General features: G+C 28.8%; 1 protein-coding gene across 1 annotated transcript in view; it reads left to right on the top strand.

Annotated features, from left to right (window-relative positions):
- Positions 1 to 26,747, top strand: part of LOC113376043 (fibrillin-2-like) — a 138,361-nt gene that overhangs the window by 3,178 nt on the left and 108,436 nt on the right. Inside the window, 1 exon segment of the mRNA XM_026615973.1 lies at positions 25,839 to 26,086. Within this exon segment, the coding sequence (XP_026471758.1) occupies positions 25,839 to 26,086 (248 nt within the window).

Here is a 26,747-nt window from a genome sequence, read left to right as displayed (position 1 = left end):
TCCGTACAAATGTTTATTAGTTATTCTGCAACGCGGCACCCACGCGCTTCGATATTTCGTTTTTAAGCAGCTAACGTATCGCGATTGCTTTGAAAAAAAGTTCAAAATTTCCAAAATATTTCAAAGTAAAAAAAAAATCTAATTTTTCAAAAATTTTAAAAATCTCAAAAACTATTTTTTTTCAAAGTTCTAAAAATAATTGTATTTTTTTTTAAATTCTAATTTTTGGTACAGGAAGTACTAGCAATTTGCTTTAAGGCACGATGCCATGCACCACTAGTTCTTATTGAAAACGAGATGCATCGTAGTAGCTACGTCTACGACTCGACCTCATCATTGCTTTCTGCCGGCTCCTGTCTACTTACGCTCGATTATATTTCCATAAATTCAAATCTATAATGATTTTCATCACGTTTTGTCCACTTACACGTGCAAGAATAAATACTTTTGCATTGAATGATTTAAATATTTATTACCGACCTTGTGAACTAATGAAATTCGCCATATATCAATCAGTTATTCCATGCGAATAACTCTATTTGAACGTCAAACATAATGGACAAATATATCAGCCATATTACGTATTCATTACACGTCTGGCGAATGTATTAATTTGGAAAATAAATATTTCAATTTATTAGTCAGCGAAAAAACTAGTTCGACAATTGGTTTTTGTGACATCATAGTCCCTGTTGTATAGGACCACATAAATTTTGAAATTTAAAACGTGCTTGCCTGGCTTTGTGTAACAGGAACAAATAAATACAAGTAACATGGTGCTATTTTTGAATAACTTATGGCGAATTTCTTGATTAAAACTTATCATTTGAAAATGCAATTAATAGTAATTTTGTCTTAAAATTTTTGTATGCGTGCGGTAGACTTAAAGTCTAAATTCCTTATTTGTAGAAAATGTTGAAAACATAACAAAAATATTTTCTTTCGCAGTTAGTTTTTTTGATTGTGAACGCTGCTGTTTAGTTTACAAAAAAATGATATGATTTTTAAGTATACGTTATTTAATTGATAATTGAATACATCTTATAAGTATTGTTATTTTCAAGTTATATTCAACAGTTTTTTATATAACCTCTATAAAAGCTCACACGTGCGTGAGGTAAAAAGGATCAACTGAACTTATACCCTGGCAATTGTGTCGACAATAAAAAATATTAAATAAATAGTTAAATAAATATTAAATAAATAATTAAGTTAAAAAAGCAGTTTTACAAGTGATAAATTAAATAAGTTATTTCAATTCTGACGAAATACCAGATCAAGGTTATATACAGTGTTATCTCTGTAAAAAATGTACTCATGAAATTCATATTTTGCATTGGTTGAATAAAGTAGCTATCATTTCGTAAAATTCCTTTAAAATGAAAAATAAGAAATTTGATTATTTGGCCCCTGGCCGTCCCATTTTACTACGTTTTTGGGGTAAAAAGGACCAGGTGACATTTTTTAAAAAACATCAAAAAAAACATTTCCACAATGATGAAACTGGGAGTTATATTGAACATGGTCAGATACTTGTTTGTTTGATATGTGTTACATGTTGTGATATAATTGGCCCTACCCTATATATATATATATATATATATATATATATATATATATATATATATATATATTAGGGTGGTCCTTAATATGGATATTTCCGAATTTTCTTGCTCCCGAGGGCTCAAATGGTTCCAAATTGATAAAGAACAATTCTCTGAAAGTTTTAGCTCTTAATATTGTCTATTAGATAGAGCACAATTCAATCAAAGTTTTGTATGGAAATAGCATGAAAAAAGTTTCAAAAATATTGCAGAGCGTCGAATTTTCAATAAAAAAATGACACGAATTTTTACTTTTAATTCATTTGTTGCTAAATTATACCTAAAAAAATTTTTTTTTTAATTTTCAAAATTTTGTCCATGCTATTTCCATACAAAGTTTGTTTGAATTGCGCACTATCTAAAAGTTAATATTAAGAGCTAAAACTTTCAGAGAATTGTTTTTTATCAATTTGGAACTATTTGAGCCCTTGGGAACAAGGAAATTTGAAAATGACCATATTAAGGACCACCCTAATATATATATATATATATATATATATATATATACACCCGAATAAAGTAATGATATATATGTTAATAACATAAAGAGTCACTGCATACGATCAAAATGTTTTATTGCTGAAAAACACGAATAACAAATACATATATATTGAATTAATAGGGTGGTCTTTAATATGGATGATTTCGAATTTTCTTGCTCTCAGGGATCGAATGCTTTCAAATTGATAAAAAAAATTCTCTGAAAGTTTTAGCTCTTAATAACATGGGTAAAATTCCATTTGATTTATAACTTAGCAACAAGTGAATCAAAATTTCGAGAATAGCATTGTATTTGCTTATATTGATCATAAATAAAAAATGTACAACAAAAATTTGATATATTTTATAGAATAAGTATTTACTAAGGAAGAAGAACCAAGAAACTTTAGTTGGAGTGCGGACTATGTTAGATTTAATATTAAGAGCTAAACCTTTCTGAGAATTATTTTTTATTAATTTGGAAGTAAGGAAATTCGAAAAAATCCATATTAAGGACCATCCTAATGCTTATGTAAAATGATTTGTAGAGTTCGATTTGCACTTCAATAGATTTTTAGAAATTTTTGTTCATGAATGACTTGATAAATATAAATGAGTATCAATTAAAATAGTATTCGTGAATCAGAGACAAATTCAGAACAGGATGCAGAGCTTTTGATCGATTTGACAGTAAGAGAATTTTGTTAAGTAATCTCGAACCTCGAATCACTTGGCATTAAAAGCCGAATCACCTACGCGCGCACAGGTAGCGCATTTTAGCTTATCGGACTTTCAATGTTTTACTACTGAACATTTCTGAAATGAAATGGAAACCAACATTTAATAACTCCGTAATCAGTTCACTTTTGTAGTACTCTCAGATAGAGACTTATTTCTGTTGGTTTGTTGATTTTATTTATGGATGTATTTCAAGTTCACTCATGGCCGACAGATAATGTGGAAATTTCTAATTATATCGACGCTTTATGTTTACAAGACCAATAGGAGCACAATTCGCGCAAAAAAGTTTATTTTTGAGATTGACCTGGTTTCTTAGATTTATTGTTGCGTATCTGGCACACTAGGATTTTATGTGTACGTTATTAGCAAAAATGACCTTGAATAACTTACAGAAAAATTTATTAACTAAATAGTTTAGAATAAAAGCTTTATTTTTAGATGCGAACGAAAGGTTCACTGCGCTTGGTATCTTAAAATCAAATGTAATGTAGATGTATATGATGATGTGATTTTCTCATAAATTGGAACAATGTGCATAGCAATAGTCTGTACTACATTTTTTAAAGTACTTTTACATATTTAGAATTTATTTAAATAATATTAATAGTCAATATATAGTGCAGGGTGGGGCACAAAAGTCCAATTTGACTTTAAATGATTATATTGTCTAAATTTCACAACACATAACACGTATCAAACAAACAACTATCGAACTATGTTCAGTAAAATTACCAGTTAATTTCTAATCATAGAATGAGTTTTTTTATTCTTTTTTTAAAATTTGTCATCCGGCTCTTTTTACCCCATCGGCGGGGTAAAGTGAGACATCCGGTGGACAAACAGATCCAATGTCATATTTTTAATTTCAAAAAGATTTTACGAAATAATAGCTACATTATTCAACCAGTGCAAAATATAAATGTTATGGGTACATGTACATTTTGTTACAAATATAACATGTATATAACCTTGATCTGGTATTTCGTCAGAAATATTAATCAGCAGAGTGGAATAGATACATTAATTTATCTCTTGTAAAATTGCTTTCTTTAACTTAATTTACTTTTTTATATACTATTTTTTTATTGCTTACACGTTTCCATAGTAAAGGTTCAGTTGGGCCTTTATATCCCACCCACATGTAAGCTTTTATAAAGATTATATAAAAAGCTGTTGAATCTTACTTAAAAATAATAATGCGTCTTATAAAACAATTAAATAGCCTATACTTGAAAATTATATTCTCGTAAACTAAACAACAGTGATCACAACTAAAAAACTAACAAAATTAAATACGTTTGTTATAGATTTTCAAAAATTGCGTTTTACCTCCTTTTAGGAAAGTAGTAAAAATCAAGGTGATGGGTTATTATGCATCTTTTGCTCTCTACTTTCAAATATTGTTGTTAAAAAATTCTTGAAGTTACTTGTTTTTGAGATATCAGTGGTGGACCCTTTTACCCTTAAGCCCTGCTTTATTCTATACGTTTTTCTCAATCTGTTTTCGTTTTGTATGATTAGAATGATTTATGTTTTGTATATGAAGTTTTATTAAGAGGTGTGCACTGATAGAGCTTCTAGCTTCCACAAGGTGTCGTGTTCAAATTCTGCGTTGTGCAGTCAAACACTAAACAAAAGTAATATCAAATTTCATTTAAAAATATAGATCAAAAATATAATTTCAAGTGTAAACATTGAAAAAAAAAGCCTTTCGGTCAAAAAGTAAAAAAATCTAATTTGAACTGAAATGTAGAAAAAAATAAAAAAAAACAACTGTTGTGAACAATTGAACACTTCTCCTATTTAAATTCAATATTTTAATTAATTTTATTCTAACAGCAATCAGAACTTAACGAGTCCTATGATCTTTTACACAGATCTTAAAGGACGTGGCATTTTTATAGATCGAAACCCAAACGGTTGTCCTATCTCTATGTGATGAATTTTAATTATTTTAATTTCTGTAATACAGATATTTTTTGAATCATCCAGATTGCCTGTAAGGACTGTTTTAACATGAAAACTTATTGCTATCTCTATTCTCAAATAAAAACTGATATCACTACTGCTTCACATCAGATTGTTCAAAGCGGGTATCGAACCTGTAATCTGGAAGTTAGTTTTCTTTTAATAACCATATGTAAAAATCAAACAGACAATTATCGAAGTATCGAACTATGTTCAGTAAAATTTCCAGTTACTTTCTAATTATGGAAATGAGTTTTTTATTCTTTTTTTTTAAAGTTGTCATCTGCTTCTTTTTACCGCATCGGCGGGGTAAAACGGGACAGCCGGAGGGCAAACATTAAAATAACAATTTCTGAATGTTTTCATGGAATAAGCAGATTGTATTTCACAAAAAATATCGTGCTGTTCAATACACTTTAATTATATCAACTAATTTAAATATGCTATTTTTTAATGTACCATTAAATTTAATTAATTATTTGACAAAATATGAGAAAATGTATTTTAATTATTTAACTATTCAAGAGCTATAAAAACTATTTTTTTATTATACATATGGATGCTCGCAATTTTGTAAAATGTGTTTCATGATGAACGAGTTAAATTAATGCTGCATGTTTTTAGCTTGTAATAAACATAATAAAATCAATTTTAATTAAAGATTATTATTAACAAGATACTAGATCTTCAAGTTTGTCTTTTACAGAAGACAGCCATAATTCCAACTTAATTTTTTAATGTAAATACGGAAAATGTCATTAACGAAGTTCCTCTGTGAAAGATAAGATTTCGGCTTTATCGTACGTTGTATAAATAATCTTAGTTGTTAGTTTAACCGCGTAACATGGAAATTGTTGTGTCAGGATATTTAAATATTTTAAAAAGATTTCCAGGCTTTTCAAACAGTTTACGAATACATGAGAAACGTAAACAACTCGGTTTTGTTGCTTCCTATTATAAGAGTAAGCATACATTTTTCATAACACATTTTTAATTAACACGTTTCTATGTTTTGCCATTATATTTTATTTATTTCTATGTTTTTTTGAAAATATGAAAATACAAACATAATTAATAAGCATTACTTATTTACCCTATGAATATACATATGATTTTCAGTTAAATGTAATTTTGATAAATCAATAAAATGATAACTCTAATATAGTGATGCACTCTTACATAATGCTTTTTATTTTGAGTCGATTCTTTCTGAAAATTAAATCTGATAAATTAAGTTGATTAAAATCGCTTACTCAAAAGATTTTGTTCATGTAAAATTTATCATTTGCCTCCATCATTTATCATCAGTAGCGTAGAGCGGGGCTTAAAGGTTCGCTGGTCCACCATTAATATATCAAAAGCAAGTAAAATTAAGAATTTTTCAACAACAATATTTGAAAGTACAGGGAAAAAGATGTATAACTACCCCTTACCTTAATTCTTACGACGTTACTATCGGGAAGTAACCAACAATGTTTGAAAATCCATAACAAAGTAATTTCTTTCGTTGATAGTTTTTCTGGTTGTGAGCACTGTTTAGTTTACGAGACCTTAACTTAGTTTTTTTTAACATTTAAATATTTTATAAGATGTATTATTATTTTTAAGTTAGATTCAACAGTTTTTTTATGTAACCTCTATAAAAGCTTACATGTGCGTGGGGTAAAAAGGACCAACTGAACCTTTGCCCTGGCAAAAATGTAAACAATAAAAAATAGTAAATAAAAAAGTAAATTAAGTTAACAAAACAAAATTTTATAAGAGATGAGTTAAATACATAGTTATTCCAATTGAGCTGATAAATATTTCTGACGAATACCAAATCATGGTTATATACAGTGTAATCTCTGTAGAAAATGTATCCATGTAGTTTATATTTTGCTTTGGGTGAATAATGTAGCTATTATTTTGTAAAATACCTTTAAAATTAAAAGTAAGATATTTTTAGATATGTTTTCCTCCTGGCCGTCTATTTTACTTTGCCTATGGGGCAAAAAGGACCACATAAAACACATTAGTGCAATGCTGAATTAGTTGAGAATTGTACTGAACATAGTCAGATAGTTGTTTGTTTGATATGTGTTATTTGTTGTGATATTATTGGTTTGCTTTTCACAATATAGTTGCTGAAAGTCAAATTGGACCTTTGTGTCCGCCGTACCGGAGTACATATTAGAGGAAATTTAATAAAAAATATAGATCAAGTATAGATAGATCAAACATTTACTTGTAAAGAATGACTTTGAAGGAAAAATATCATCACAAAAGCTCATAGGACTTTCAAGTTCTGATTGCTGGTAAATAAAAAAATAAGAGAAATATAGAACAGCTTAACAAATTCAAACAATATACTTATAATTAGAATAATTATAATAACTAATTTTTTTAGAACAAAAATGATAAAATTGTCATTTATTTCTATCATGAGATCACCATACTGAAGAAGTATATAGTATAGTATAAGAGTTGAATAAGTCATCCGCTTAGTCGTGCCACTCAATTAAATTGGTTTGGAAACAAAATGATATTCAATATAATTTTAATTTCGTATACATATATAGGCGTATTAGAATCAAAATTGAAAACTAGTGGGGTGCATGGCATCGTGCCTTAAGGCAAATTTCTGGATCTTCCCGTACCGTATAAAATATCTAATAATTTTATGTACATATGTCCAATAAACATTTTTGACCGCAAAAGGACATTTTTTTAACTTATTTTTATTGAGAGTCCATAACCGCTGGACCTGCCTTCCCAAAAATTTAATCAGTTCTTCATCTTGTCAATACAAGTAAAATGTTTTTTGAATTATTAAAATCGGATGCTCCGTTCTTTTAAAAACTGAGTTACCGCGTTTGTCTCTTTTTACCCCGTATCTTCGGAAAGGCTGGACTTGCATTCGCCAAAAACTAATCAGCATGTCTTCTTATCAATACGAATCGAATGTTTTTTTAAATTATTCAAATCGGTTGATCGGTGTTCCCGAAATCGTCGACGAAAATTTGTATCCGCACACACACATACACACATACACACACATACACGCATACAAACACACACACATACATCCATTTTTCCTTCATGCCAAAATGTTCAAAAACCTTTGAAACGTAAAGATATATAAAAATTTCATTTTCGATATTTTTGCGATTACTATAACTTACTCTACGGGAAGTTAATAATTAAAATATTGGGAACCTCTGATCGATGCCGTGCGTCTAATTTCTATTCAGTTTCGTATTTCACTGATTGTCGAGATCGATTGATGGGTCGAATAATAGGAAAGGAAATGAAATGCATTGCGTATGGTTGTTTAGTTGTCGCATACGAACGCTTATAATATCTTTCTAAAAGTCAAACTGAATTGGAATCAATTTTGCAATTCAGCAATGACTGACAGACTTACTTTGTCAGGATAACATGGACCGTAGGCAGATAATCTTAAACAAGAGGTAGTTTATTGAAATATAACGTACGATTGCCCGTAATAATAAAAATAACTAGCGGTGTATGGCATCGTGCCTTAAGGCAAGTGGCTGGAGCTTCCTGTACCGTAATGAAATATTTGAGGAATTTTAAATGTTTTCAAAATGATTATTATAAATACTGTAACTTTCATTATTCGTATTTTATAGACAAAATAGAAGAGTTTATAAAATCGGCGATGACCTTTATATAAGTTTACATGAAGAGTGAATAAACAAAACTTAATCCTGGAATGAAGACCTTACCTCATATTTCTAAGAATTATATAAACTGAATTGCAAAGTTTAAATCGTTTATTTGAAATATATAAGTGAGCTTTGGAATTTTAGCTAAAATTATATTTAAAATACTAATAATTTTTTATATTGAAAAAAAGTTTTTTTTTTGAATAATTTTTTTTCCCTTTTTCCAAAAATAATCGTTTAGACAAGCAAAAGGTTTTTTGAACCATTCAAATCGGATGCTACGTTCTCTCAAAAACTGCTATTTTTGCACATTTCCGAAACTGCTGGACCTGGCTTTGCCAAAACCTAATCTCCCCATCATTATGAATTGAATGTTTTTTGAATCATTCAAATCGGATGTTCCGTACTCTCAACAACTCGATTTCTATTATTTGCACTCTTTACTCCGTATCTCCGAAACGGCTGGACCTGCTTTTACCAAAAACTAATCAGCACATCTCCCTATGAATAGAAATTCGAATATTTTTGGAACCATTCAAATCGGTTGATCGGTACTCCCGAAAACGTCGACAAAAAATTGTATCCACACATACATACACACCCACATCCATTTTTTCTGAGGTATGCCAAAATGTTCAGAAACCACTAAAACGTGAAGATATGCAAAACTTTTTTTTAAATTTTTGGTCCTTTACTATAACTTACCCTACGGGAAGTTATTAATAGTTTTCAATTTAAAAACATGTAGTGTACTTGAGATTTAGTGGTATGATATTACTTAAGCATGACTGTTTTTTTTACTTTGTAGATAGTATAAATCAAATTTTAAATGACAAAATTTAAAAATCTATAATATGTATGTGTGTGTAGTATGTATGCATGCATGGATATAATTTTTCGTACAAATTTTGTGTACATTTATATGGGTTCCGTACCAATGTTTAGACGTTAGACGACTACGCGCTTTAATATTTCGACTCCAAGTCGAAACGTCACAATTTTCAAAAATAAAATTAAGATACAATAAAAAAATTAAAATATAAAAAAATCATTTTTTTCAATTATTCAAAAGTCAGCTTTTCAGCGCGATTTCTTAAAAAAATGTTCACGATTTAAAAAAAAAATACAATAACAAAATCAAAATATAAAAAAATCCAATTTTTTCAAAAATTTCAGTTTTTGGTACCGGAAGTTCCAGCAATTTGCCTTAAGCACGATGCCATGCACCACTTTTATATTGCTTCTAATTAACTTTAAGCATCAAAATTATATCATACAATTTATTAATTCATTTTAAACAAAACTGTGCATACGATGTGCATACGAATTCAAAATTGATGTCATGTTCTCTGTGCCTAACTCTATCTCACAGGCGCTACTAACTTTTCATATGTTTTATTATCTATTTAGTAAAGGTAATAAATACGTTGGCATGTAGATTAGAATATGTTTATTAAGTTAGGTAGGTGAACTCGTGTTTACTTCCTATGCTGTGTCGATAGATTTAATTTCATTGGATTAGAAAGGAAATTTTAAATGCGATATTTTACTTTAGGCAATCTAGTCTTATTGAAGTTTAAAATTCTTGTGCTGATTGCTCGTGTAGATTTTTGAAAAAGTAGCGAGTGTACTATGAGGTATTTTTCGAGTGCGGCATCCTAAAATCTCAGGAAATACATCATCAGCTAGTTATTCCGTCGCTATAATGTGCATTATAAATTAGTTACATATATGCGGACGCCTTGAAATTAGCTCAGTCAGCGTATTATGCGATTTAACGCATTCGTATCGTTGCAGTTCACAGACAGTTCTTTGCACCATGATAGTTCCGTAGAGGAAACCAGACGAATTCTGATAAACATTATCCGAGTAAAAGCACGCACGATTATAATTACAAGGATAATATGTCAAGTGCAATAAGGTTCCGAAAAAAACATTAATATTCGTACTTTGCAATAGCCTTATAATTAGTGCCAAAACATTTTTTATAAATATATTTGAACAGCAATCAGACGTTCTATGAACTGTTGTGATGAATAGGCTCTTTAACCACGTGGCTCTTTAGAATGCAACTCAATAGTTGGCCAATGTCTATTTGACATATTTTATTATTAGAATTTTTCTAATACTGACGATTTTTAACTTTCAACTTCCCGTAGGATAAGTTATAGTAATCGCAAAAAATCGCAAAGGAAATTTATATATATCTTTACGTTTCAGAGGGTTCTGATCATTTTGGCATACCTTAGAAAAAAATGATGTGTATGTATGCATGTGCGGATACAATTTTTCGTCGACGATTTAGAGAACACAAATCAACAAATTTGAATGATTCAAAAAACATTCTATTCCTATTGATAAGGAGACGTGCTGACTAGTTTTTGGTGAAGACACGTTCAGCTGTTCCGAAGATACTAGACAAAAAGTGTCAAAAATGGTAATTCAATTTTTGAGAGAACGGAGCGTTCGATTTGAATGACTCAAAAAACTTTTTATTTGTATTTTATTGAAAAACTGATGAAATTATTGGAAGGGCAGGTCTATCGCTTTTGGAGATCCAATAAAAAATGTAAAAAAAATGCCATTTGGCGGACAAAAATGATCATTAGACATATACACATCAAATATTCACATATTTTATAGATATTTCAATCTAAATTTTGTTTACATTTCTATGGTTTCCGTACCAATGTTTATTCGTTATACTGTGACGCGGCGCCCACACGCTTTTATATTTATTTTCTTCGCAGCTAACATAACGCGATTGCTTTAAAAAAAGTTCAAAATTTTCACAATATTTAAAAAAAATAAAAAATTAATTTTTTTCAGAAAGGCAATTTTGTTTTTCAAAAATTTTAAAAATCTCAAAGATCTATTTTTTTTCAAAGTTCTAGAAAAATTGAATCTTTTTTAAAAACTTTAATTTTTGGTACGGGAAGTTTCAGCAATTGCCTTAAGACACGATTGCCTTAATTTACGTTTTAGAACTTTATTTTCAAGTAAAAACCGATATCACTACTGTTTGGTAACAGGCTGTTTGAAGTGTGTATCTGATGTGTGAATTTGAAACCTTCTGGTTTAAAAGATCAAATAGATAATTTTCGCATTGACCTTTTATATTTTATATTATGACGTATGAAAAAAAAAAAAAAACTTTATTTTTCATTTAGAATTATGTCTACGATTTGGGGATATGGGATCTTCCCTTCTTGAGGAACTTGATGTATAGGAACGAAACATTTATAAAAAAAACACACACCAAAAATTAAATTATATTTTCACTAGAAAGTATAGATGATAATACTTATAGCTATAGGTAAGAAACGAAATCTTTACTCTGGCAAAGGTGTAAACAATGAAAAATAGTAAATAAAAAAGTAAATAAAGTTAAAAAAAGCAATTGTCTATAAATTTGTAAAATGAATTATTTTTTTCGGAGTCATTATTAATAAAAAATATTACATTCATAAAGCAGTATGGTACTGAATTTAGCAAGTATGTGGGAATACGATGTAAAGATTCCGATTGCAGACAATTTGCATCGGAACTGCTATTCTTGAAATTTCATTGTCTATTTGCTCATATTATAGAGCAGTCTTGTATAGCATTACAAAATTACCTGGATTAGAAAAGATTACAATATATGTATTTACTTATTGAACGAACAGAGTGAACACTTCAGAGTGAATTATAGCCCACAATTTGTTTTATTTATATTTTTTTTAAAATTGGCTTCTTTATGGATTATTTGTTAGAGATATGGGATTTGAGTCAGGAGTTTTAAGTTCGATATTGTCAAGCAGTAGTGGCATCCGTTTTTACTTGGAAATATAGATAGCAATATAATATCAAGCGAAAATAGATATTCCTCGGTTTTGCGGCATCAATAAAAAAAATATCAGTAGGGTAAAGAGTATCACCACCGATTGCTCAGAAACAAATTAAGCTTAAAAAAAATCACAACTATATTTGAAAGAAGAGGGAAAAAGATGTATAACCAACCATCACATAAAAAGCCATCTATAAAAGCTTACATGTGGGTGGAGTAAAAAGGATCTAGTGAACCTTTACCTTGTCAAAGGTAAATAATGAAAAATAGTAAATAAAAACGAAAATTAAGCTAACAAACAATTTTACAAGAGATAAATTAAATAAATAGTTATTCCAAATCTGCTGATGAATATTTCTTACAATGTACAAGATCAAGGTTACATACACTGTTTGCATTAGATGAATAATGTAGCTATTATTTCGCAAAATCTCTTTAAAATTGAAAATAAGACATTTGACTTATTTGTCACCTGGCCATTTTACACCGCCTATGGGGTGAAAATCACAAGTTGAATTTTTTTGAAAAACAGCAAAAAATACATTTCTACAAAAATAACTTAGTTGGCAGTTTTACTGAACATGGTCAGATAGTTGTTTGTTTGATATGCCTTATTTGTTGTACAATATGTACAATATGTACAATATGTTGTTATACAATTGGTTGGTTTGGAAAATATTGGCTACATTGACTCAATATGATCATTATTACCTGTGTTTTATAACTGCCATTTATTCATTTATTTTATAAAATATGTAATGTATTATTAACTTTAATATGTATTCTGAGATCAACTAATTTTCTTCGTCATTTCATTCATTTTTCTCTAAAGTTCAAGACGAGCAGGCGTAACTGATGAATCATGTTAATAAATTACAACTGATCATTTTGGCAAACGGTCAAGAGAGAAAAAGAATAAAAATAAATCGTTTATCTTTTCGACTCGATTAATAACTGAATGTATGTCAGTTATGATAGCATATATACTTACATAGTGCCAATTTAATTGAATTGGTAATTGAATTGATAATTGAATTTACATGCGGATTTTTCATTTCTTTTAGATCTGTATATTATTTGCGTTCTTATTTTTGAATGCTATATCAGTTCTATTATCATTCATTTCGACGTTGTGTCGTATATCTATATTTGCACAGGGGTGAGCCTGCTTTAGAGCCTTAAAAAATCTTTTTTTTGCAGAAATATTTACTAAAACTAGCTAACAATATTATATCCCTAAAATGTCAGATACAAATTCTAATTATTTTTGGAGTTACAGAAGAATTAGTCGAGCATTTATACGAGCGGAACGAAAATTTCTACGAGCGATTTCTCGGTTCTTTATTTTTTCCATTTTACCTAATTGGCGGAAAAAATAGGAAAAAAACTGAACGTCCTATCGAAACGAAACAAACTTGATTATATTCAGGATTAAATTCTCTTTTATTTTAACCTTTACAAAGTTAGTTATCACAACTAACCCACTTTTTCAACAATCTAAAATCAAATTTTTTATCGAAAAACATGATTTTTTTAAGTTGCCAAAAATTTGTGAATTACTGACTTTTTTCTGGTCTTTTTAGGTTTAACTAGAATCTATACTATTGAAAATACAAATTTGTTTTTTTTTGGATGGAAATTGTGACGGCGCCCCGGCAAAATGCTTGTAACCTGCATATTATGATATATATATTTGAAGAAAAATTAAGAAGAATGTTGAAATATATAACAATAAAACCTGAAAGTTTCGTTTCAATCAAATATTTATTTCCTCCCCTAAAAATTTTTCAAAATGCGATTTTTTTAAGCCTCTAAAGCAGGCTTCTCCCTTAAAGAAAAAACAATCTATTTATGAAAAATATATGAAAAAAGCATTATTATTTATTTTCAGTTTCAACTTCTCATAGGTAAAGTTAGTTTTTGCCAGAAAATACGATTTTTTAATTTTATGTTTTTTGACGTTTCAAGTGTTTCTGAATCATTTGACCACAAATTTGTTAATAGTATGTGAAGATATGAGTCTGTGTGTGCATGTGATTTGATTTTGACATTTTGTCGATATTTTCTCAAAAACGGCTAAACCGATTTCAGAAATTTAAAAATCATTTAATGAAACACAATAAGGACTAGCGTTTATTAGTTCTACGAGATGATCGGCAGGCCACTTTTTCAGAATTTGGATAAAAGTGCTTTTTTTTGTCAACGTTTTTGCAAAAAATCGAAATTTATCAGTTGGTGCTGATTGGGTTTTGGTGAAGATCGGCCGACCGTTTCTTCGTAACTTTTGTGTCAATTTTGATGAAACATTGTCTGTCGATACATTTTTGGCCTGAAATAAACATACTAAAATATTATTGGACCACGGGTGGCAAATTCATGGCTTTAATTTTCAGATATAATTATTGACATTTACTTATATTTTATGCTTGATTCAATTACTCATTTTTATTTCATAATATTGCTATAAATTGTTGAATGCGCTGCTCACAAATTCACAATGATCATTTTATATCATGTTTCGTAATTGTTTACATTAACAATATTTTGCAGTAAGTTGTTTGAATAACATTGTAGATGTAGTTTAATTTTTTTTCTTGTATCCATAAACATACTATAATTTATCTTTCAATTTGTATTTTATGTATTTTTTGGTAATTGTTACTCACACGGACCTCCTAAGATTACCTTACTTTTAAATTTAAAATTCAATATAAAAATCTCATTCTCTCATTTCAGTATAAGTATCTGTTTACTAATGTATAAAGTGTTTGTATGATATCATACATCGTGTAAAATCAAATTAATACTAAAATTACAGCTTTGTATTGCAAATGGTGTGAGAATAAAATTACTATTACAAAGCTAGAAATAACTTTATGATTTTTATTCCTTCCTGAAGGAGAAGTTTGTTTTCGCCAAAAAATTCGATTTGCTAATTTGATGTTTTCTCGACGTTTTAAGTCATTCTGAATCGAATGAGGCCAAAAGGAAAAAATTATGTGTGTATGTGAGCTGATTTTCAACCTTACATCGACGTTTTCTCAAAAAAGTTCATGCAACTTGCTCTAAGGCAAAATGCCACTTACAACTAGTTTATAATATCTTTAGATATAAAATTCATTGAAGAGCTGTTATTTAAAACTTTTTAACTTACAAGTTGTGCCACCATTGTTGGTATCAATTCATTGAAATCTATGTAATAGTAGATTAAAGTGATAATTCACTTACAACAATTTCGATGTAGTTGATTGGGTTCGTTCTGGTGTAATGGTTAAGAATGTAGGCTAGCATACGTCTCGGGTTCCAACTTCAGTTAGCTCGATATCAAGCAGTATAATATTAAATTTCCACTCGAGATTTTAGATTTTAAATGTCGTCAAGGGGGAAGCCTGTTTTAGAGGCTTAAATAAATCGTTTTTTTTCTGCAAAAATGTCATTCGAAACTAGCCAAGAATATATCCCTAAAATTTCAGAAACAAATTCAAATTATTTTTAGAAGAAATAGTGAGCATGTATACGAGCGGAATGAAAACTTTGACGAGCGATTTCTCGGTTTTTCATTTTTACGATTTTACCTATTGGTGGGAAAGATACCAAAAAACTGAAATCCTATCGAAACGAGACAAAATTAATTGTATTCACGATTAAATTCTCTTCTAGTTGAACCTAAAAAACCTCAAAAAAGTTATAAATGACCCTCACAATGATCAAAAAACATGATTTCTTTTAAGTTGCGAAAAATTTGTGAATTTCTTATTTTTTTAAAAAAATTAAGGTTTAACTAGAATCTATACTATTAAAAATATAAATTTGTTTTTTTTGTTTTGGATGGGAATTGTGGCCTGCATCTTTTCCGTCAAACGACACATGCATGCTCGTGGTGCCTTGGCAAAATGCTTGTACCCTGCATATTATGACATATATTTTAATGAAAAATTTTTAAAAGAATGTTGAAATATATAACAATAAAACTTGAAAGCTTCGTTTCAATTAAATATTTATTTCTTTTCCTAAAAATTCCTTAAAACAAGCGATTTTTGGAAGGCTCTAAATTAGGCTCCTCCCTTAAGTGAAAATCTCTTTTCATGGGCATTGCTGCAACATCAATTTCCCAACACTGTTAGATATATATATATAATATATATATATATATATATATATATATATATATTTATTACATATATATATTATATATATATTAGGGTGGTCCTTAATAAGGACATTTTCGAATTTCCTTGCTCCCAAGGGCTCAAAAGGGTTCCAAATTGATAAAAAACAATTCTCTGAAAGTTTTAGCTCTTAATATTGTCTTTTAGATAGTGCGCTATTCAGTCAAAGTTTTGTATGGAAATAGCATGGAAAAATTTTCAAAAATTTCAAAAATGAAATTTAGCGTGCAAATGAATGAGTTTTATTCAAAATTCGACGCTCTACAAAAAAATGTTAAAAAACCTGTTTTGCAGAGCGTCGAATTTTCAATAAAAGTTGACACGAATTTTCACTTTTAATTCATTTGTCGCTAAGTTATACCTAAAAAAATTTTTTTTTAATTTTCAAATTTTTTTCCGTGCTATTTCCATACAAAGTTTGATTGATTTGCGCACTATCTTAAAGTTAATATTAAGAGCTAAAACTTTCAGAGAATTGTTTTTTTATCAGTTTGGAAGCATTTGAGCCCTTGGGAGCAAAGAAATTCGAAAAATGTCCATATTAAGGACCACCCTAATATATATAGTCTAAACGTAAAAAAGAAGAATGTAAGATCCCTGGGTTAACTTTTCGAGAAAAAATATTAGGTTATGATGCACGATAGTAAATAGAGCTTTTAGAACACGTCGCTGTTAAAATTTAGTAGATTTTGTACGTAATATCAAATTCACAGTAAAATGGCAGTTACGTCATTGAATGAATATATTTGGTTCAGTGAAACAAACTTTTTTTTTATAGCACTTATTTATATTATTTTCCTTCCCATGTAGCACTCGGTTTTAATTTATTGATTAAAGGCACTTAAGTTGTTGCAATTAAAATTGAAATTCGGCTGGTGTTGAGAATTCGCGTAATTAGTGCATCTGCAATTAGGCGGCGAATCAATTTAGCTCCGACTGTCGGACGAAAGTCGATTCGAGCGAAATTAATGCGAAATATTTTGCACTGACTTGATCCTCTGTGCACTTGTAACACAATACGTTGCTCTGTTGCAAATTAAAACTCCAATGAGTACTTTAGTGTCTCATAACCTTGATCCTTTTATGCTGCGTGTGATATTCCTGGAACGAAAAAAATATATTTAATATGTAGTATTCTTTGCGGGGCTATACATTGTAATAAAATATACGTATTGCATTATTGGCCAATTATTAAAAATTAATTCTAGTGGAGTGTTCGTGGTGCAGTAAACAGTTTTGTATTCACAAAGTCGCGGATTTAAATTCGCATTTTGCACAACTTGATATCAAGCTTTATTCTTTTATAAATAGTCATTCATATATATATATATATATATATATATTGTTACGTCCATATAAATCAATATAAATAAAATATTTTGATTTAATTAGTTCAGTTATAATTTTCGTAATAATATTTTTAGGAGGACATTTTTGGCTCTCTTTTTTGTGTTAGTGGCACCTATATATGTGCATTTCAATTTTGTATTTTAATTTTCAAAGAATAGAAACCTTTAGCGGTTTTTTGTCTTAGGAGCGCTTAGATATGTTCCTTTCAATTTTGTATTATTGTTTCAAAGAAAAGAAACTTTTGTCCTTTTTTCTTTGTTTTAGTAGTATTTAGATATGTGCATTTCAATTTTATATTTTTGTTTTAAAAAAGGAAACTTTTTGCTTTCTTTTTTGTTTTAGGAGCACTTATATATATGCATTTAAATTTTGCATTTTATTTTTCAAAGAAAAGAAACTGTTTGCTCTCTTTTTGTTTTAAGAGTACCTACCTAGATATGTGCATTTCAAGTTTGTATTTTTGTTTTCAAAGAAAAGAAACTTTTTGCTCTTTTATTTCGTTTGAAATTGAAACTTTTTGGCTGCAAGATAGCGGCTTTTATTTTTAATTTTGGTTTCATGTTTTTTTTTCACATTGATAAGACATCTTAAAATAAAAATAGGTTATAATAAGGAATCGTATGTTTCCTTAACTAGAACGAAAAAGCACATTTCAGTATTCCAATGACATAGGAATAACAACAAATTTCAGAAAATAATTCTCTATTAATTTTAATAGACCACATTTTAATAGATTATATTTCTTGTAGGCGCTTTGTTAATGATGACATATTATGTAAACCCTTTCCATCAATCAATCTTTAGAATGCAAATTCTTACTATTAGGGTAGAGCGGGACACAAAGATTCAATTTGGCTTTAGCTAATTATACTGTCTAAAAAACCAAATGAGCTATCTCTCAACACATAATACATGTGAAATAAACAATTATCGCACTATGTTCAGTGAAGTTTCTAATTAACTCCTTGATACAGAAATATTTTTTTTACTATTTTTTTTAAAATTCGTCATCTGTATCTTTTTTCCCCATGGGAGATGTTAGACGGGATAGCCAGGAGGCAAACAGAACCAACGTCTTTTTTAATTACAAAGGAATTTTACAAAATAATAGCTACATTATTTAACTAAAGTGAAATACTAATTTTATGGGAACACTTCTTACACAGATTTTAATGTATATGATCTTGATCTTGTATTTCGAAAAAATATTCATCGGTATAGATCGAATAACTATTACTGTAGTTTAACTTTTGTAAAATTGCTTTTATTTAACTTTATTTACTTTTTTATTTACCATTACTTTTCTTGTTTAAGCGTTTGCTAATGTAAAGATTTAGTGGGTCTTTTTTACCCCACCCATATGTAAGCTTTTATAGAGGTTGTATGAAAAAACGGATGAATTTAGCTTGAACTTAAAAATAACAATAAATCTTACAAAAAAACTATATAACTTTTAAATAAAAAAATTTGTACAATTTGCTTGTTTTTGAGATAATGATTTTAACCGCGGACTTTTCTACCATATTTCTAATTAATATATTTGCAGAAGATATAAAACTTAGACAGAAATGTTAATCTAGAACTCCTTGTCACCGTTGCATCCATTTTACTCCCGCCTCCGCTTTTTTGTTACTGGGCGTAGAAAATCTATAGATAGTCCTTTTAAATATATCTAAAAATGCTAAATTGAGGCATAACTAGTGCACCTGTCTTTGATAAAAATTAAAATAAGTGGGTCAGTTGATAAAGCGAGAAGGGGAAATGAGTGTTGCATCATAATTACTGATATCTTATCAGCGCGATCGGTAATGTAATTATCATATTGCTAATTTCTTTGCCAGCTTTCAAATACATTTATTTATTGTTGATTAAAGATAAATAAGTTACACTTGTGTTTACTAATCATTTTTTATTTGAATTTCTTCGTGAGTAGTTACATACCGCACGTTTAAGATTAGTCACGATATTAATGGATACTTACTATCCGCGGGTATTTGCAGATTTTTTTAAAAATTAAAACTATTTTTAAATGATGGAATTTGATCAAATCGCATTGAATTATTCAATGTTCAATATAAGCAATTTCAATTTTTATTCAACTTTTTTCTTTGCACAATTATTTTTCTTTTAACTTTTGTCAGATAATGTGTTATGTGACATTCGGGAAGTTTAAAATTTTTGGAAAATTTTGGAAGTTTGGACTTATTGATTTTTTTTATTTAGTATGTCACTTTTACCGTTTTTTGGATGACTCAAATGAGTCGATCCATTTTCTCAGTAAGTAAGCAAACATAAGATGAAGTTGCTTAAATCGTATCCCCTATGGAAATAACTCGTGCAGTTATAGTATTTAGTGCAGATGGAATAAAACAAAATCTTTGCCATTTACTGAATCTTTATTTAGTTGGTTTATGATTAACAGTTACGTGAATTTGTTTTCTTAAATTTTAATAGAAATTTTTATTTTTTTAGAAATGTACTTGTATTTGCGTTACGTAGTTATAAAATTTATTAAAACTCTCCTTCGATTAACTCAGGTTGTTGGGTTATAATTTAAGCTGTAGACTGTATTAAACGCTGATTTGTTTGTATATTATGTATTTGTTGCAGTTCTTATTGCAATCACTGATTTGTCACTAAGTAATTATGGAAGAAGATATATTTATTATTTACTACACATGTTGTTTCGCGGACTTTACTTTTAGAAGTGTACAATTAGTTCCATTAAACTCTCCGTCAGAGCTAGCAACCAACCCGTGTAAAACTCAATGCCATGAAGATTGTCACCTTCATGGCCTATATAATGATTAAGGCGTTTAGTCGACTTAGTCGTACATAACATACTACTAAAAAACTATATAGAATTGAGTCCAAGATCAACTTTTCCTAACTCTCAACTAAATTAAGCTTACAAAATAATTTTATTTAATGGTAATTTTCTAAATATAAGGACAAAATATTGACAAATTAAATTTTTATTTAATGGTTATTTTCTAAATATAAAGGGTACGCTTTAATCAACCTTACTTTACATATATTGCATTGTAGATTGCGTTTGGATGTTAATATTAACTTTGAATACGAATAAATTTTCAAACTTATTTTCTGTTTGTAATTTCGTTTGTGTAACGAAATAGCAAAAATAATACATATTATACTATTAGATGAAATACGACAATATAAAATTTTTCGCTTCTACTATGTCATCATTCATAAATAAGAAACATTTTTTTCATGGAATTGAAGAATAGAGACAAAATATATTTTAGAATTTCAATATTACGGAAGTGTCATAAAGTCTGAGAATACACTAATTTTATTAATATTTTCATTATTTTATTTAAGATAATAAACTAGCAATTTGATGAAAATATTACACATTACCAGAATCCTTGTAAACATATTTATCAAACATATTCAGCAGATATAATAGTTAAGATAGTTTTTGATAGTATAATTAATCGAAATTTATATATTTATAAATATGATATTTTTGCATGTAAGTTTTGAAAAAGTGTATAAGTATTATACTATTAATATATAAATATCATATATGCAATATCCAAGTCTTACCAAACATACGTTTATTTTTTTATACGTTTATTTTATATATAAATAAAATGATATCATATATAGCTTTTCACGCTAGTAGATAATTGAAGTCCATGATATTTGACATGAAGCCATAAAATGCTAATTTCACGTCTTAAGAATAAAAAAAAATCATGTTTTATTGTTACAAAATTTCTTCATTATTGAAATGTATATGTTTCTAATTAACTTAAACGAAGTCGTCAGTCAGAGGCGCCAATTGTCTTGTTTTATCTTCATAAGAATATCATAAAAAAATATAAAGAATTCAATAAATTTTATTTGCAGTTTGTTTTCATGGTTATTGAAACATCTTGTAAGGTTTTTCAAATAGTAGTTACATTTTTGTGTCGAACATGAGCGAATATTTAGTTTGGTAGTTTGGTAAAAACAAAAAAAATATTATTTTATAAGTAGGGGAGTTAGGGGCTTGTTGTAACAGCGAAAATAAAATTTTTCATATAACTTTACGTTTCAGAGGTTTCTAAACATTTTGGCATACTTTATAATTAGATAAAATGGATGTATATGTGTGTGTGTATATGTGAGCGGATACAAATTTTTGTCGACGATTTCGCGAACACGGATCAACCGATTTGAATAATTCAAAAAACATTCGATTCATATTTATAAAGAGACGTCCTGATTAGTTTTTGGTAAAGGCAGGTCTAGCCGTTTCAGAGATACGGGGTAAAAAGTGCAAAAATGGTATTTTAATTTTTGAGACAACGGAGCGTCCGATTTAAATAATTCAAAAAACATTTTACTTGTATTGACAAAATGAACAACTGCTAAAACTTTTGTAAAGGCAGATCCAGTGACTCAGGAGATCCAATAAAAAAAGTAAAAAATAATGTCATTTGACGGTCAAAAATGAACATTAGACTTATGTGCATTGTGTTATCAGATATTTTATAAAAATTTTAATAACAAGTACAAATTTTGTGTACATTTATAAGAGTTATACGTATATCAATGTTTCTAACACTTACATGTTAGAAGACTACGCGGCGCTTACGCGCTTTGATATTTCGAATTCACATCAGTTATGCAGCGCGATTGCTTAAAAAAATGTTAAAAATTTTCAAAAAATTCATAATACAAATTTCAAAATTTCATTCATAATAACAAAAATTTCTAAATTTCTTAGAAATCTATTTTTTCAAAGTTTGCAAATTATTTAATTTTTTTTAACAATTTAGTTTTTGCTACGGGAAGTTCCAGCAATTTGCCTTAAGACACGATTCCATGCACCACGTTAGTTATCAAAGGTATATTAGTGGTATATCACGGTTATTAACTTCCCGTAGGGCAAGTTATAGTAATCGCAAAAAAATCGAAAATGAAAATTTTTATATATCTTTACGTTTCAGAGGTTTCTGAATATTTTGGCATACCTTAGAAAAAATGGATGTATGTGTGTGTGTGTGTGTGTGTGTGTGTGTGTGTGTGTGTGTGTGTATGTATGTGCGAATACAAATTTTCGTCGACGATTTCGGGAACACGGATCAACCGATTTGAATAATTCAAAAAACATTCGATTTGTACTGATAAGGAGACGTGCTGATTAGTTTTTGGCGAAGGCAGGTTTAGCCGTTCCGAAGATACGGGGCAAAAAGTGCCAAAAACGGTACCTCCGTTTTTAAGAGAACGGAGCGTCCGATTTGAATAATTCAAAAAACATTTTGCTTGTATTGTATGGGTTCCGTACCAATGCTTATGCGTTAGACGGCGGCTCGGCACTTGCGAGCTTTGACATTTCGTCTCTATGCAGTTCAAGCAGTGCGATTGCTTTGAAAAAAAGTTCAGAATTTCCAAAATATGTCAAAATGAAGAAAACATTTTTTTTCAAAAATTTTTTGTGTTTTCAAAAAAAAATTTTTTTTTCTCAAAAAAAAATTTTTTTTTTCGAATAAAATTTTTTTTTTCCAAAGAAAGTTATTTTTTTGTCAAATTTATAGTTTCTCAAAATCTATTTTTTTTAAGTAAATTTTTTTCAAAAATGTTAATCGTTTTTAAAAAAATAATAATTTTTGGTACGGGAAGTTCTAGCATTTGCCTTAAGGCACGATGCCCTAATTGCCTTAAGACAGAATTCCACTTACAGCTAGTTTACTTTTAGGTGCCACTACATAATAAGTCGTTTATAAAATATTTATATCTTCTTAATGAAAATATTAAATTGCTTACTTGTTTGATTAGTACTAAATGTATATATTATTAGTTTACTAAATGAAATATAATTAAAAGTTGATCAATTAAAATATAAGTAATGAATATCGCTGGGTCGGATCTAATTCATCGGACTTTTGATTCCTACAATTTTTGATCCATTAATTGAAGCCAAATAAAAAGTAAATAACTGGTAATCAATAAATAAATATTCATCTGAATTATCACTAAGGTGTTAATGTAGATAGGTCATGTGACAGCATTCTTTTTAATAGGTCAGGATTGTGGATGATGTAATATATTTTATGCAATATATTTGAGAAGTACTCATATTGCGATTGTCATGAATTTTGTCAGTTTTAAGGTCCATTATTATACTCAATGTTATATTAACAGACTTCTCTTGAAGTATCTTGACAAATATTACTTTGAAGCGCTCAAAGTCAGCATTAAATTACTTGCTAATGAATTGTGTTCATTATTTGATTAAACGGCTATGAAAGGCTAATCAATTGATGTTTAATTATCACGTTAACACATTAATATATATTTGGAATGTTTTGTCAATCGTGAATTGAAAATATGAAGTTTATACATAATTACTAGGTAGGCTGTATAGTAGGGTATATTACATCAAGGTTCTATCAAAAATATATCGAATTCAGGCTTATTATCATTATTATTTTTTTTTTTAATTCCAATATTTGTTACAACTACTAAATAATATAACATCTAGTAATATAAGTGAATAGTAACATAAATATAAATAAAATATAGTACAAAATAAAGGATAGTAACTCAGGTTTACGAAAAACGAAAATTTGCTTTTTTTGATATTTATTCAACCATATGTGGTAGAGCGGGGCGTAAGGATTTAATTTTACTTTAAGCAATCATATTGTGAAAACTAAACCATTTGTATCTCAACAAAATACATATCAAACAAACAACTATCTGGCTATGTTCATTAAAACTCCCAGCTAATTCATCATTGTAGAAATGTGTTTTTTTTTGCTGTTTTCCAAATTTTGTCTTTTCAACCCGATAGACGGGTAAAATGGGACGCCAGGGGGAAAGAGGTCAAATGTCTTATTTTTAATTTTAAAGGGATTTATCGAAAGACTAGCAACATTATTCAAGCAATGGTAAATATAAATTTCATAGGTACCTACTTTTTTATAAGGACAACACAGTATATAACCGTGATAATTCGTCAGATATATCAGCAGAGTTGGAATAACTATTTATTTAATTTATCTCTTGTGAAATTGCTTTTTTTTTAACTTAATTTACTTCAATTCACTATTTTATTGTTTACACATTTGCCAGGGTAATGGTTCAGTTGGTCTTTTTTACCCCATAGAGGTTATATAAAAAGAACTATAGGATCTAACTTAAAATTAACAATACATCTTATAAAATAATTAAATAACGTATACTTAAAAAATAAAATATTTTATTTTTATTTAATAACTTAAAAAACTATCAACGAAATAAAATACCTGTTGTGGATTTTTAAACATTTTTGTTTATCTCTCTTTAAGAATCAAGGTGGTTGATGGTTATACATATTTTTCCTCTACTTTTAATATTATTAATCAAAAATTCTGAACTTTACTTGTTTTTGAAATATAGGTGGTGGACCTTTTTACTCGTGGACCTTATAATATAATATATATATATATATATATATATATATATATATATATATATAAGTACACTCAGGGGGCGTTCATTAATCACGTGTTCGATTACCTCACCTTCCCTTTGGTGATACGTGGTGATATTCAAAATTACCCCCATTTCCCACCAAACATCACGTGTATTTTTAGTTACGAGATTTTTTTTTTTTAAATACTTGGATTTTTTTAAATGCATTAGGTAAAAAATAAATACACGTAATACCTCCCTCTCCCACGTGATCTTTTGTGATTTTTTTTTGTCAAAACCATAAAAACCTCACGTGATTAATGGGCGCTCCTTTATATAAATATTGTTTTTTAATATTTTTCTGATTTATTTGATTCAGGGGTTTGGGATATTCCCTTCTTGGAAAACTTGCAATCCAAAAACTTCCCTAATTCAAACACAACCAAAATCCAATCGCGTGATTCTCGTCAAAAAAATTAATTGAAAGTACGTCGAACTATAGCAGTTCACCAAAACGTAGAACGCAATAAATGAAAAATTGAACAAATAATTTTCCGAGAAGAAAATGTATCACCTATTATTGATAATTAATTTATAAATTTCCTCTTTCCAGAATGCTTAGCAGAAACATTTAACTTGTGCTGTAGTCTAGGAGAGAAATGGGCGGACACTGGAAAGGCATGTAAATCTTTCCCACCTCCTGCTAAAGGTGTCCCACTGGAGCAGCAGCCTGTTTGCTTGGCCACTGTTGAGATCTGCTGCTCCAGGCGGAGAAGAGCGGCCCAATGCGAAGCAGGACAAAAGGCAGCTAAACAGAATAAGGAATGTTATGTACCTGGTGTTGCTGATGACTTCTATAAGGTAGATTACTAATTTTGTGCTATTGAGTTTATAATGCTCCATCATGGTATTGGTTAGAGATTTGTACTTTTAATCAGAAATTGCAATTTTGATACCCGTCTCGGGCAGCATGTAGTGACATCGGTTTTTAGATGAAAATATAGATAGTAATATGTTTGGAAGTGAAAACTAGTGATGTATGGCATCGCGCCTTAAGGCAATTTGCTGAAACTTCCTTTACCAAAAAATATTTTTTGATTAGATAAAGATATTTTTTTTAACTTTGAAAAAATAGATTTTTGAGAAATTTTAAATTTTTGAAAAGAAAGACTTTTTTGGTAAAAAGACATTTAAAAAAATTTTTGTTTTTTATTTTATTTTAGAAATTTTGAACTTTTTTCAAAGCATCGCACTGATTTAGCTGCATAGAGACAAAATATCGAAGCGCGTAAGCGTCGCGTCGCCGTCTAACTGACAAACGATGTCACGGAACTCATAGAAATGTTAACAAAATTGATACATATTATTAAATATTTCATAAAATATCTGATAATTTGATATGCATATGTTTAATGATCACTTTTGACCGCCAAATGGCATGTTTTTCACTTTTTTTAAAGATCTTCGAAACCGCTAGACCTGCCTTCTTAAATTTAATCTATTCTTTATCTAATCAATACAA

This window comes from Ctenocephalides felis, unplaced genomic scaffold (assembly GCF_003426905.1).
Source record: "Ctenocephalides felis isolate EL2017-DRISC unplaced genomic scaffold, ASM342690v1 CF-g0.4_SCAFFOLD_01886, whole genome shotgun sequence".
Classification (NCBI taxonomy): domain Eukaryota; kingdom Metazoa; phylum Arthropoda; class Insecta; order Siphonaptera; family Pulicidae; genus Ctenocephalides; species Ctenocephalides felis.
The sequence above is the reverse complement of the archived record's forward strand: the minus strand, read 5'-3'. Positions and strand labels throughout refer to the sequence as shown.